General features: G+C 40.4%; 3 protein-coding genes across 4 annotated transcripts; 2 read left to right on the plus strand and 1 right to left on the minus strand.

Moving 5' to 3' along the window:
* Nucleotides 1-238: 238 nt before the first annotated feature.
* On the minus strand, nt 239-3,067 carry rrad (Ras-related associated with diabetes). The gene is made up of 5 exons (XM_053865803.1): nt 2,990-3,067; nt 2,502-2,892; nt 1,838-1,911; nt 1,525-1,729; nt 239-1,092 (listed from the first exon to the last, which is right to left on the minus strand). Exons 2-5 carry the CDS (start codon nt 2,872-2,874, stop codon nt 815-817), a joined length of 930 nt encoding a protein of 309 aa, XP_053721778.1. The 5' UTR covers nt 2,875-2,892; nt 2,990-3,067; the 3' UTR covers nt 239-814.
* A 1,310-nt stretch (nt 3,068-4,377) lies between these two features.
* LOC128758899 (ATP synthase F(0) complex subunit C3, mitochondrial-like) lies at nt 4,378-6,509 on the plus strand. The gene is made up of 5 exons (XM_053865373.1): nt 4,378-4,464; nt 4,716-4,793; nt 5,616-5,687; nt 5,866-6,062; nt 6,171-6,509. Exons 2-5 carry the CDS (start codon nt 4,755-4,757, stop codon nt 6,283-6,285), a joined length of 423 nt encoding a protein of 140 aa, XP_053721348.1. The 5' UTR covers nt 4,378-4,464; nt 4,716-4,754; the 3' UTR covers nt 6,286-6,509.
* A 607-nt stretch (nt 6,510-7,116) lies between these two features.
* On the plus strand, nt 7,117-12,836 carry nsun3 (NOP2/Sun RNA methyltransferase 3). Of its 2 annotated transcripts, XM_053866832.1 has the most exons (7): nt 7,117-7,359; nt 8,078-8,181; nt 8,258-8,292; nt 8,383-8,703; nt 9,614-9,768; nt 10,012-10,133; nt 10,974-12,836. In XM_053866832.1, the coding sequence occupies exons 1-7, from the start codon at nt 7,198-7,200 to the stop codon at nt 11,302-11,304; spliced, it is 1,230 nt and encodes a 409-aa protein (XP_053722807.1). In that variant the 5' UTR covers nt 7,117-7,197; the 3' UTR covers nt 11,305-12,836. The 2 variants fall into 2 exon arrangements, with proteins under 2 accessions (XP_053722807.1, XP_053722806.1); XM_053866831.1 differs by having other exon boundaries at nt 8,258-8,703.
* Nucleotides 12,837-13,150: the final 314 nt, after the last annotated feature.

Genomic DNA, 13,150 nt, shown 5'->3' on the forward strand with positions numbered 1-13,150 from the left:
AGTGGCACTCGTGCTGGTCTGTGTGAGGTGTGAGTGGAGTCTAAAATGTGTGGAAAAACTGTTCTCTTTGAGGGGATTAATGGTTAACACTCTCTCACAGACATGCTTAACTACCATGTTTCCTTCCTGTGAAACCAACGGTCAGCTCACCCTTATTCCACTGATAACATCTAATGAATATTCAACATCATGAAAGTGACTGAAAAAATCAAGACAAGAAGGTTTTTGCTTTCTGTTTTATTAAAAAAAGATGCATTTCATGTAAACAAAAACATCCTAAGTGATGTCACAAAACTGCCATAATTTATTGCTCCACTAATACATTCACAAACTGAATTCAATGTTTTAAAATAACAAAGAATCACAGAGTTTCATCGTTGCTGTGGCGAGTCGAACTTGGCTGAGGCACGAACCTGCACACCTCCACTCCCAAGTGTTGCGATCTTTGTGTCGGACCATGAGATGTTTCTTTTATTCAGCCGCAGTCATGATAACGTATTTACAATAATGTCCTCACATTCATCATCCAAACAAGAATAATACAAACAGAACATAAATATTTGCTGATTATTAGAAAACAATGTGCATTTTCCTTCCTCTCACTATGATGGTAATACATAATAAGGCAGATGAGGAAAGTGTCAAAGCGTCATGCATGTTAAAATCATGATGCACTGGTTAAATTCCTCTCGACTAGAAAGTAAAAATAGACTTTTGAACAGCTCTATAAGTCCTCAGGGGTTAGTGTTAAAAACACACAGCGTCTGGTCTTCAGAGGCCAAATAATTGAATGTCCCTCGGTCTTGCTGTGTCCTCAGAGAACCGTCAGGTCGTGACAGGACTTTGACTTCTGCCTGAAGGCCATCTTTTTGTTCTTGCGTGCGACCATTCGACCCAAAAATCGTTTCGCCTTCTTACTGATGCTCTCCCTGCGCCTGCAGTTGGCCATTCGTCGCGCGTTCTCCTCCTTGCTGTCTTTCCTCAAGCGTATCTGTCTGACAATGCCCTGGAACAAGTCCTGAACGTTGTGGTGAAGAGAGGCAGAGGTCTCGATGAACTTGCAGTCGAACACAACTGCACAAGCGCTTCCCTCTGGAAGAAATACATGAGCAGTTTTAGTACACATTTTTGGTCTACCAATGACTTTTACTGTCTGATCTGAAGATTATTTGTGCCCAGAACCACAGATTAACTCCTTTTTGTACGGATTCTAGGTATTAAAACACTAAACAGGCCTCTACCTATAGGACATGTACATTAGATAAAAGGATGAAAGGATCAAGTAGCAGAAGCAGTTTCATCTAAGACTACGTGTGCTTTAATGACGGTCAATAAGGTGCGACGTGCAGCCTACATTTACTTTCACCTGGTGCTGATGTTTGAAAACCTTTTTAAGTTTGAAGTATTCGTCCAGATTGTGATGATATTCTGAATTATGTTTCAACATCTGACTTGGTAATACATTTCCATTTGTCTGTTCAAATGACTGATAACCTAAAAGTGTTTTTAAGTGATCCAACTCACCATCCACAGTCACCTCTCTGGACCGCACCAGGTCACTCTTGTTGCCGACAAGGATGATGGGGATGTTTTCAGACTGCCGGGCTCTGCGGAGCTGAATACGCAGCTCTGATGCCTTTTCGAAGCTCGATTTGTCTGTCACTGAGTAAACAATGATGTAGGCGTCTCCCATCCTCATGCACTGCTCCTTCAGCCACTGACTGTTATCCTACCGAGGAGACAACAGAGTCCAGCATTATCACAGGGGCTCTGCCAGGTCCAATTGAGTGGACTTAAATGTAGCCTTTAATAATGAATGACACGTTAGCTTTCTTACCTGCTCCCAGATGTCAAACAACACGATGGAGGCCTCCTCCTCATCCACCACGATCGACCTGTCATAAGTGTTTCCTGCAAGAGGCAAAAATATATACTGGTTAATATTTGAAGCTTCGTGTCAGTGGTTGCTGTGGTTGTCTTGCATGTGATGACATCATTATGAGTGAGGGCAGTGATGATGATGATGATGATGATGATGTCTAGAGAAACAGCACAATGACTACTTTTTTATATCCAAGAATTTTCAATTCAGCATTGGCATGTGTCCCTGAAATAAATGCCATCACCCAAAAGAGATGATGGTGGCTGACCTCTTCTTTAGTGACCGGGTCAGAGGATCAGTCACCCGCTAGAGATTCAGATTATAGCCATATTCTTTTGTGTATAAAAGAAGAACTGTGATGACTGATTTAACATCTGACTTGGAAACATCTCACATGCCTTGATGGCAAAGGTGTGGGAATCACTGCCAACGTCCAGGATCTAAACTTTCATTTTAAATGCATTTATGGCGATATTTTACTAAAATATTCCCGTATATTTTCAATTTCAACGCACTGCTGCTGCATGCTGTTGACTGTATTAAAACCTCTTTTGGATAATTACTCTGAATTACGCACATTTGTGTGTAATATTGATGACTCATCTGCATCATCAAGTACCTGCTTCATCGCAGTCGTGACCGGCATCCTCGACACCCCCAAAGACGCGGGCAAGACTCGACTTTCCAACGCCGTGTTCCCCCAGGAGGACGACCTTGTAGACCTGGGACTCCGGCTCGCTCCCGGTGGAAATAACGGAGTCGGAGGAGTCCGACGCGCAACTGCCTCTGTGCTGCTCGGTCGGTGAATAAGAAGTGCAGCGGAGGAGGTTGGACATCTCGTCTGTCTGCACGGTCTCCGGCACGGTGGCGCGCAGGTCCCGGTCATCCACCGGCATGCTCCTCCGGTGCAGATTGGGCACGTTCATGGGGAAAGGCATGCTCCCTCTTCTCTTATCCATGCTCCTGAGTTTGTCCCCCTTGTTCAAAGTCATTGTGCTTGTGTGGCTGATCTGTGGACAAACGTGCCAGGCGTAAAACGTGTGATCTAAAGTCATTTTCTGGTGAATGGTGCGTAAAAAGGTCGTCATTCTAGTTCGAAGCACTTACTCGGTGCCGGCGATAAAATCCAACGATGAACAAGTCCGTAATCCTTAAGTGGGAGAAATGCCGCTGCCGAGAACGTGTTTCTTATTCGGTCTGTCAACGAACGGTGCTCGTATCATTTATATAGACGGAGCGGGAGTGACGTCAGCAGGGATTCGCCCCGGAGAATCACGTCTCCGCTTTTTACAGTGGTGCGTAACGGCAGCATCATCATTCAGAGGTGGGGGCGTCTGACTGGAAGAGCTGAGGAATCTCCCTTCCGCAGGGCCAAATGGAGCCCACGTCCACGGCATGTCACATGCCGATATTTCACGGCGAAAAGAAACACTTACAGGGACTGTAAATATTTAATGCTAATTGGTGAGGTATATTTAGAGCTGGTGCACATGATGTAAGATGTAATGCAAGAGCGCCGTGGTCGAGATGAATGAGCCTTAAATATGACGTCACTGATCAATTAAAAGACAGTGCACTGTCACTCAAGTCGGGACTGGTGGAGACAATCATCACTGTTCTGAGAAACCTGCTCTTAAGAAAAACAGGCAAATAATATTTTGATTGGTATTATAAACTGCGGTGAATTGGGGTCCAAAATTGGGACACTGACCGTAAAATATAGATGACTCAACAATCAAAATTGTTTTAAATGTGATGATTAAACAAAATTACATGTAGTAGCTTTATTTAAGTTAACTACGTTTATTCAGTTAAGTTAAGTGGACACTTGGGGAAAAAAATTCCTCACTCATCCACGTTATCTTTTAATAACATGCTAAAATGTCAGAGGAAGTGCATGTGGGACAATAGTGCACATTTTAAGCAATGGCTGTCCACCGATTCTGGCTCCATTTCATTTGCAAGACGAAAAACAACCAATACATTATAAAACATATAATATAATTACTCTCCAGTTAACGTTGGGTGGGAATAGATTTCACACGAGAACGTATAATGTGTAGCGCAAAAGTACTAGTAACGCTTACACTGACATTGTGTTGCTGCTCTCTGTCGGTTGAATTTTACATTACAGGCACATATGGCTGTCATCTTCAGCTCAGTGACGATTGCATACGCATGATAAAATTTGAAAAGGAACACATCGCATTGTTTACAAAATAGATTATATGGATTGATAAAGATGTTGAAATGTAACGCAAACTAACGAGCTACGTCAACAATATCTTCAAACAATGTACGGATGACCTTTAAAGTAAATACAAAATAAATACGTGCAGTAATCAGCATACTATTATAAAGTTGAATCTAATGGGCAAAAAAAAAAAAAAACAACGGAGTCGCCATTTTAGCTAATGTGTTAGAGACTAAATATTTATTTACTTTGATTCTCACTAAACGGAAACGGAGGCTAACTGACACCGGAAGTCCTTCTCATTCATATGACTGTACGCATGCGTTCTTCCTCCCAGTTCGACCTCTACTACAATCCGTCAGGAGCTAACGCACTCTGCACCTAGGGGGTATGCGCCTATTCGATCTCTTAAATGACTCCCGTGCTTGTCCTCTGTCAAAGAATTGCTGATTTAGGACTAATTCATCCCTGGCGTTTTGTTTGATTTGTAAATTTTCCTTGAATATTCCGCCTCCTTCTTGACCTTTTTTGTCGCTGCAGCTGCAGTTACCGGCTCACACGCTCTCCAGCGGTCAACTAAATAGTTTGGTCCAACATGTGATAACGTGCCTGACTGTCATTTGCGCTTTTTCTCTGCAGCCAGCAGCTACTTCGCTTGACCAGCGCTACTTTGCCGAGATGTACGCCTGTGCTAAATTCGCCTCCACGCCCTCTCTGGTGAGATTAAGTGAATGGCAGAACATGTCTTCTTGGCTTAACTGCAGACTGAATGCACAGTGAACAATCCTGTTTTGTTGCGCCGACAATAGTCCTGAGTGAATGTCATGTACAGTTGGAGCTGACCCCTGCTACTGCTAATGTTAGCCGCACCGGCAAGGACGTCCATTGTCATTTGGACAAATGTTTTTATTTATGTGGAATTATCAGCAGCTCGATATTATTCCGCCTGCTTGTATTAAACCATCTATAGTGAATAGAATCGGTATTGCCAAAAGCACATTACTTAATTCAACAGGTAGACAAATGGATCATGTGTATTGGCAGTCATTGTAGCTAATGGTCCACTAAGTTTAAAGCTGAGCAGGGTATATTTGCACAAGATTTTAAATCAGGTTGCATCGTACCTACTGGAAATTGGCAGTAATTGAGAACGTAACAGTCATTTGAAGAGATAAGAGGCTGTCTGTCTACTTATTGGACACTATAAGACTATGCAAGTGTGAATGCTAAAATATTACCAGACACTGCTTGGTATTTTGGTCATGTGTTTCTGGACTTCCAATTCAAATAAATCATTGAGTAAATAAAGTTAATCAGATGTGAGGCATTTAATAGTTTTCTCCTCAAGGACACAATGGGATCAGAACTTTGACCTTTCTGTTACCATTTTAACTTTCAATGTCCCTTACCCCAGTCAGTATTTAAATTTAAGTTTCTTCAACTTATCAACCAGTACTCAATGTTGCTACCAATGCTACTCTGAGGATGATCGTCTGGAATTGTTAATGTGCCCATGCATTTTACTTGATCTCATTGCAGGTCCGTCTTGGATCTCGAGCACTGTACAGGCCGGTTTCAGCTGCTGTGGTGTCAGATGCAAGGAGAGTAGAGGTGAGAAGATGGATTCAGATTTTTTTTTCTTTTGTTCTCCACGATAAAAATTAAGTTACATTTTCTTTGCTACTTCACTGACATAAACTGGCTAACTCACGTCATGTTTCTAAATATTTTATGACACAACACTGTCATGTTCAACTTTTTTTAATCGATTGGTTCTTATGTTTTACAGACTGCTTCCCTTCTGCCCCACACAAGTGTCGCCTCCCAGCAGCAGGTGGCAGTGCGAGCCTTCCAAACTAGCGCTGTCAGCCGTGACATTGATACTGCTGCAAAGTTCATTGGTGCTGGAGCTGCTACTGTTGGAGTGGCTGGATCAGGAGCTGGGATTGGGACTGTGTTTGGCAGCCTTATTATTGGCTATGCCAGGTAAGTAAGAACACTACCTGAAATTCAGATTTACGCCTTTTTTTTTTCTGCTGCACTGTATTTTGAATATGCATCGACTCTTCATTGTTTTTTGTTTTGTCCCCCTAGGAACCCCTCTCTGAAACAACAGCTCTTCTCATATGCTATCCTGGGATTTGCCCTCTCTGAAGCTATGGGTCTCTTCTGTCTGATGGTGGCTTTCCTCATTCTGTTTGCCATGTAATTCATTCGGGCCTCTAGAGTTAAGCCAAGTAGTGATGCTAACAAAGGTTTGAATGGATTTAATGGTACAGCAACTTCAGAAAATGTAAAAAGAAGCATGATTTTGAAGTTGCTGATACCCATCAAAACTCAAATCATTCTGACATGGTTTAGCCCTGATATTGTATATTTAATCAAATGTTTTGTTTAAACACGTGACCAGAGAATAAAAGGACATTGAAAATATGTTTGGCTCTATTTTTCATTGCTTCTTTCTACTTTTTTTTTCATCCGAAAATGTTCAAGGTGCATCACACAGACGACTGTGTACAATAACTTGAAACTGACTGTTTCAACTGCAATGCAAGTCAAATGCGTGAGTAAAGGAGAGATCTGATCATATAATCTTCATGTTAAACTAAAATGAGAATGTTCAACTGATCATTAAGTGAATCTAAATGGTTGGATTTATTCTGAATACTACAATATACACAATGCATTTTCAAATTCAGAGTCAGACATGCTGGTATTTTCAATATCAACTTATATTTTTTTAGCACAGTCCCTTCAGGTGTGGAAGGACAATGGGTCAAACTCCTGGGCTATTTCAAGTCTTTTTCTTTAAGTGTCCAGCAGGTGGAATATGCCTGGGTCAGACCAGCTTGTATATATAACTTTCAGATCTCTGTCTGGAGCAGCTGTAACGATTACATTCATGCGTGGCATCTCCATGCATTCAGATACGTTACAGAATTTCGTCTTTAACGGCCATCCTGTTTGACCCGACATGTCGGGCGGAACCTTTGTTATATGGCCTGTACAAGCACGGGGTCATTTGTGGAACGTACCCGACTGTGTTTAAAGTGACAGTCAATGCCATTTGACGTTTGTAAATATTCAATGTCTTTTCCCCCACTAATTCCTACACAAAAAGATGCTCTCAAGAAACCCAGCTTTTTACACTTGGGGAATAATTCGTTTAAAAGGTGGGCAGCGAACACTAAAGCTTCTTCGCCATTCGTGTTCATCTGACCACACTTCTGTCGCGGATAATGCGCCTCCTGCCAAACCGTTCAAACGCGCCACCAGAACCCAGGTAAACATTATTGAAAATAGTTGTAGTACATATACTATTATAATTATTCTAACTAACACACGAAGGTATTTAATGTTCTGCTTGACAGCTCAATGCTGCATTTACACTGAATTCCCACTAGGGGTAGTTGGTTTACAATTGTTCTGTGAAGCTGGTGACTGAAACTGATGCGACGTAGTACAATCTGCATAGATATTGACATAAATTGCGTGGCTCTGCCAAACACGTATATTAAATGACCGTTAATTTAACGACTTGCTTGCGTTTTAGATATGGATTTGATATGCCTTTGGGTAAAGAGTCAAATTCCATTAACAATCAAGAAAATTGCTGCCTGCCACGAGCCCAGATTCCCCCTGACATGACTACACATTCGCAAATGGAGAATCTGCACTTAAAACCGTTTTGCTGGTTTACATCTCTCTAGTGCAAACTGAGAGCAGCAGAAGGCAGTGATAAAGTGATGTCGTCTGCGTGCCTCCATTGTTGGATGTGTTATTACTGTTGCTAGAGAAATGAGATTTCATGTATTTATGTATACATCCCCATTCACAGTCTATTAATTCCCTGTATTCCATGGTCATTGGGGCTGTCGGTCATGTGGCCATGAGCGGACATGATGTAAAGAACAACCTATGCAGGCAGATATTTCAGCCATTGCTTGCCTCCAATGTTTTATATTTAATCGACAAGTTCAGTCTGTCCTTCTGTTTCTCAGATAACCAAAGCTTCCACAGGAGTACGATCTCCATGTCAAGGGATTTTGAGTCACTTCGATCATCAGTATTCTGCAGAACTTGGAGAGTTGTGGAAGTCCACAAGGTTAGTTATTTGAATCCATTCCTTGAGCTACTCATCTAGTGGATTTCTGGCTAACGTAATTGCTTCGCTTTCACAGAGCAGTGCTTCTGGACCCCTGCTCTTGGCAGTATGGTGTGTTACTCAACCGCTTTACTGCGGACACACACCTCAAACAAATCCTCCTCTCTCATGGCTTTTCCACACTTCTGCGTCACACTGAAGGCTTCATCCAGTCCAGTTCGGAAAGCCAAGCAGAACACATCCACCAATCAGACTGTGGTTTAGATGATCCTGGCAACCAGCCCGTCATCAACTCTCCTGTTCCCTCTTTGAGTTCAACGCTGCAGTGCTATGTACACCCACACATTGTCCGTTTTCCACCACAGACACACAGGCCTGGTGAACTCAAGCAGTACTACCTCCTTAATGCTGCCTCCCTGCTTCCAGTTCTGGCACTTAAAGTCCAGGATGGAGAGAAGGTTTTGGATCTTTGCTCAGCACCAGGAGGAAAATCAATAGCTATTATGCAGTCTGCCACACCAGGTAAATTCACCCTCTGAACAGAATATTTAACTGTGAAAAGAGAGAGTACTGTCTCAGAATGTTGCACCTGTCAGTTGAATGTGCTTTTATTTGACACCATTTTTATTCTACAGAAAGAAATGTTACAGTCACATTACAAATATAGGTCTGTCATACATGTTAACCATATATTTACCTGTTTTCCCAGAGTCCTACAGCATGATCAAGAAAAAGTAGAAAATAGAATTAAATTAAAAATAATTTAAAGTAATTATAATAACAAAAATAAATAACCATGCTTCAATGCGTAAGAGATGGACAGAAAGTAAGCAGTGGTAATGTGGAGGACTATCACATAAATATGTACAAAAGCAAGGTAATTTACAAAATAGTGCTTTGCAACATTGCAGGAGCTTACTCATCCTTAAGTTTAGCTATATTCAGCTCTCGACGTCCAGGACCCGGTGTGTAATCACTGGAGCTGTGCGGGGTGTAAGTGTTTTTAAACTGGGTAATTTAAATAATTGGATTGAAGCAGACAATCCACTCAATACACGTAAAAGTTTTTTCATTCAACTGCCTTCGATTATAACACAACAAAATACATTATAATGAAGTTTCAATTTGGATACTTTTGTGCAAAAATGAATAATTCAGATAATGCAGGATCTGTTTCATTGAAGTACTATTTAAAAACTATGGGTGATATCATAGATAATGGAAATACTTGATTTAGTAGCTGCAGCAACACATGCAATCTAGTAAATAGTGGTGCTCAGTGACATCCCCTTAAAGTGAAGTATAATATGACAGTGAGATGGGACTTTAGAAGTGGATTATAGAAGTGGATTATATATTTTCTGTTTGTAACTTTCTCCACGCCTGAAAACACAATGGATGAATGACGCTGAGATGTATGACTCTGTTCCAGATGTTCTGTGCTGTAATGAACCAGATCCACACAGACGAGACTGGCTAGCCAAAACGCTGGAGTCGTTTTTTCCTCAACAGTTGAACACCAGAGTAATAGTTTCTGCTCATGATGGACGGGCTTTCGGGCAAATTGAGGAAGGAACCTACGACAAGGTGATGAAATGAAGCAAGCTTTGTACATCGTTTTGAAAAAGTGGCTTTGCAGAGTAACACAAGTAGTATTCTCTCTGTAGCAAGAAAGTGTATAAGCAAGGAATCTATGTATTTTTGTGTGTCTTGTGAACTTTTGTTTTGATACTTTTGTTGCTGCTGCTATTGTCTTGACTGTGGGGTGGACAGTGCTTCTGCTGGAATGATCATGCTTGAAAGATTAATGGCAAGCTCTCTTGGTTTCAGGTTCTTGTTGATGCTCCTTGTTCTAATGATAGAAGTTGGCTGTTTTCAACTGGCAGTGACCAGGTAGAAAAGAGATTAAGTGAAAGAGCAGGACTCCCAGCACTCCAGGCTCAACTCCTGAGGTTGGTCTCTTAAACTTCTGTTCACATGAATAATATTATTTTGTAGCAACATTACTTGCACCGCTGATAGAATGTTCATTTTGTAAAAAAGAATTAGTTGGATGTGTATAATATTATTGTTGCCAAAATACAAGATGAAATGTTGAATAAAGAGGTGTAGGAGTTGAAAAGTTGGCACGTTTGACAGAACACCAGTTAGACTGACAAGTGATAAACAGTATTTTAATGAAAATATTAGATATGAATGTATATGATATGGATGATTGCAGTTTCAAAAGAACACATGCTTTTGATAAGAATGAATAGTGCACAATTTTTGCACACATTTGTTCATACAATCAAACTTAAATTTTGGGGAATGACTAGGTAGGACAAGATTAAGAACATGGATGTGATAAAGGAGTCCATGAAGAAGGCAGGTTTGACCTGGGAGGGTACACAAGATAGATGAAGGTGGAGGAGCCTGATGGGAAATACAGGGAGATGAAGATGATGATGGCTGGACACACACAGTTCAATATGTATGATGGTTCTGTCAAACATATCTGCAGTTTTGTAGTGTTTTTACCCAACTTCTTGGTGTAAACATACATCTAACACATATCTATGTCTAGCTAACAGAATATAGATAAATGTTATTGAAGAAATTCATTATCTGCATCTTGCATTGACTGCAGTATGTTACAGCTTTTTGCAAAAGTGAGGTGAAAGCATAAAATGAATTATTGACCAGTTATTACATAACGTGAAAACAGCCACAAATAGCTGATATTCCAGGGAACATTGAGCCTTGTACGAGGGTTATTTTTGCCACTACTTCTCACTGTCCAACTCTTGCAGGTCTGCTTTGACAGCGGTGCGTCCAGGTGGAACAGTTGTTTACTCGACATGTACCTTGTCTAGTTTGGAGAACTTTGCTGTAGTAGAGACAGTGCTGAAGGACTGTCCTGACGCTGAAGTCGAGGACCTGTGGGAGGAGATTGGCTTTCTGCTGTCAGACTATTTTACCTTCCTTCCTGTTCATCAAGGACAGGTACCACACTTGATGTCTTCACATCCACAGGGTGGTGCTGTGTCCTTAAATGCCCACAGACTTGGCCTCTTAGTTGTTCCCCAGCCAAGCAGAACTTGGGGACCAATGTTTTTGTCCCGGATAAGAAGGAGGTCATAACAACAAACACTTGTTTTTCATGTTCTTCATCAAAAGTACAAGAACACAGACTTGTCTATGATAAATAAGTGTTAACCCTCTTCTGTCACTAGCATTTCTCAGCTTCACTTGAACCTGACTCTACAGTGACTTTATCCAACAGAAATAGGTTCAGCCGAGTCATAGATCAAGGTGGCACATCCTTAGTGTTGATGCTAATAATTCTCATGGTCATCAGTTTTCCGTGGTGCTCTCCAATGTAAAGTGATTCAGAAGTTTGCCACATCTTCCATTGATAAGTGATCTTCAACTGTTCATGTGTTTCACATGGTTTGTCTGTACGTAGAAAAAATATTTATTTCATGTGTTTATGTATAACATAGACGCAGTTACAAAGATAAAGAAGAGCACGTCCTACTTCTATTCTTTAGTGTTGTAAACATTATAGTAAACACGTTTATTTTTTTGTGGGTGTCACATTTGAGTTTTTCCTTCCTTCACAAGCACCCAATTTAAACCCGGAAACAAGCAAAGAACAAGTAGCAAGTCAGAAGCTTCTTTTGTTTAATAAATTCAGAAATTGAATGTGTAATGATGGCATACACCGCAGTGTGGACTGTTTAGGGCTTTTATGCAACTAGTAAACACTGTGGCTTCTCATTTGGCTCACTGGTTAAATGTCACTGTCATCATTGTGCCAGTTTCGACTAATGCACAAATGGAGCTCAACCAAATATGTGACATACTTGAGAATTAACATCAAAGATGATCATATTTATTTGTTTTTTTTTCCTTGTAAATTGAGTTGTAAAGGGTCTCTCTGTTCCAGTTTTCCCTCTTTGGTGATCAAATCCCACATGCTAATGGAGTAGCTTCATATCACAATAAAATGTTTGTCATTTCCAAGTCATAAGTTATATTTTGCAAAATGGCTCCCTCGCTTGAAATGCTCTGTTTACGTTGAATGGCCGACGATGATCACAAAAAACTACAAACACGTCGGAATGAGCCATGCCCATGAATCCAATCCAGTTTCAATGGATCACAAATGTCACGCAGTGGAGCATTTAAAGCTAACAGCTTAAACAAATCTGTTTGCTAATAAAAACAAAACGAACTCACGTGTTATCTTGGTATATTGGATGTTTGTTGCTGCGTCTTAACACCAAAGTTAATGTAACAATGAAACCCTGTGACGTAACACAACTCTACTCTGTTAATGTGTGATGTTCTCGTCCTCCAGCGCTACTGTTTTAACAAGATAAAGTATAAACTTAGTTTTAGAAGTGTTAGATAACTTATCTTGTTTTAAGCCAACATTTCTTATTTCTAGTGTTCCACTTTTCACGAAGATCATAAATCTAACCTTGTCTTTTTTTTGTCTACAATAAACAGGAAATCTTAAAATGAGGTAAATAACTGTTGAAATATAATATTTTACATCTCTGCCCCTGTCCCATCAAAAATAGATCTTATGAGATTTAGTAATAAACTCAAGTTGCTACATTCAATTCTTAAGTATTGCTCTTATTTCAAGCATGTTGAAATACAGCCAGAACATAACTGGTCAAACAGCAATTTATTTCACCCATTTTGGAGCTGTTATGTCAGCTGACTCAACTTAAAACCAGATATTTTCTGCTGTATTATGCTATAATAAGTATACTACACTATTGAGCTATCAAAAGTTACATTTTAAGCAATGCCAACAAAAAACCTGCAATTATTTTGCTAATTTTACAGCCCACTGGGTACATCTCATTTTTAGATATGCCGATTTTAATTCAACAAATCTTGTCAAATGAAAATATCATGGGGCATGGACTGAAAATTGCACTTCTTTCAAGTACATATTACCTAGGAATGA

Source organism: Synchiropus splendidus, chromosome 5, assembly GCF_027744825.2.
Source record: "Synchiropus splendidus isolate RoL2022-P1 chromosome 5, RoL_Sspl_1.0, whole genome shotgun sequence".
NCBI classification, from domain to species: domain Eukaryota; kingdom Metazoa; phylum Chordata; class Actinopteri; order Syngnathiformes; family Callionymidae; genus Synchiropus; species Synchiropus splendidus.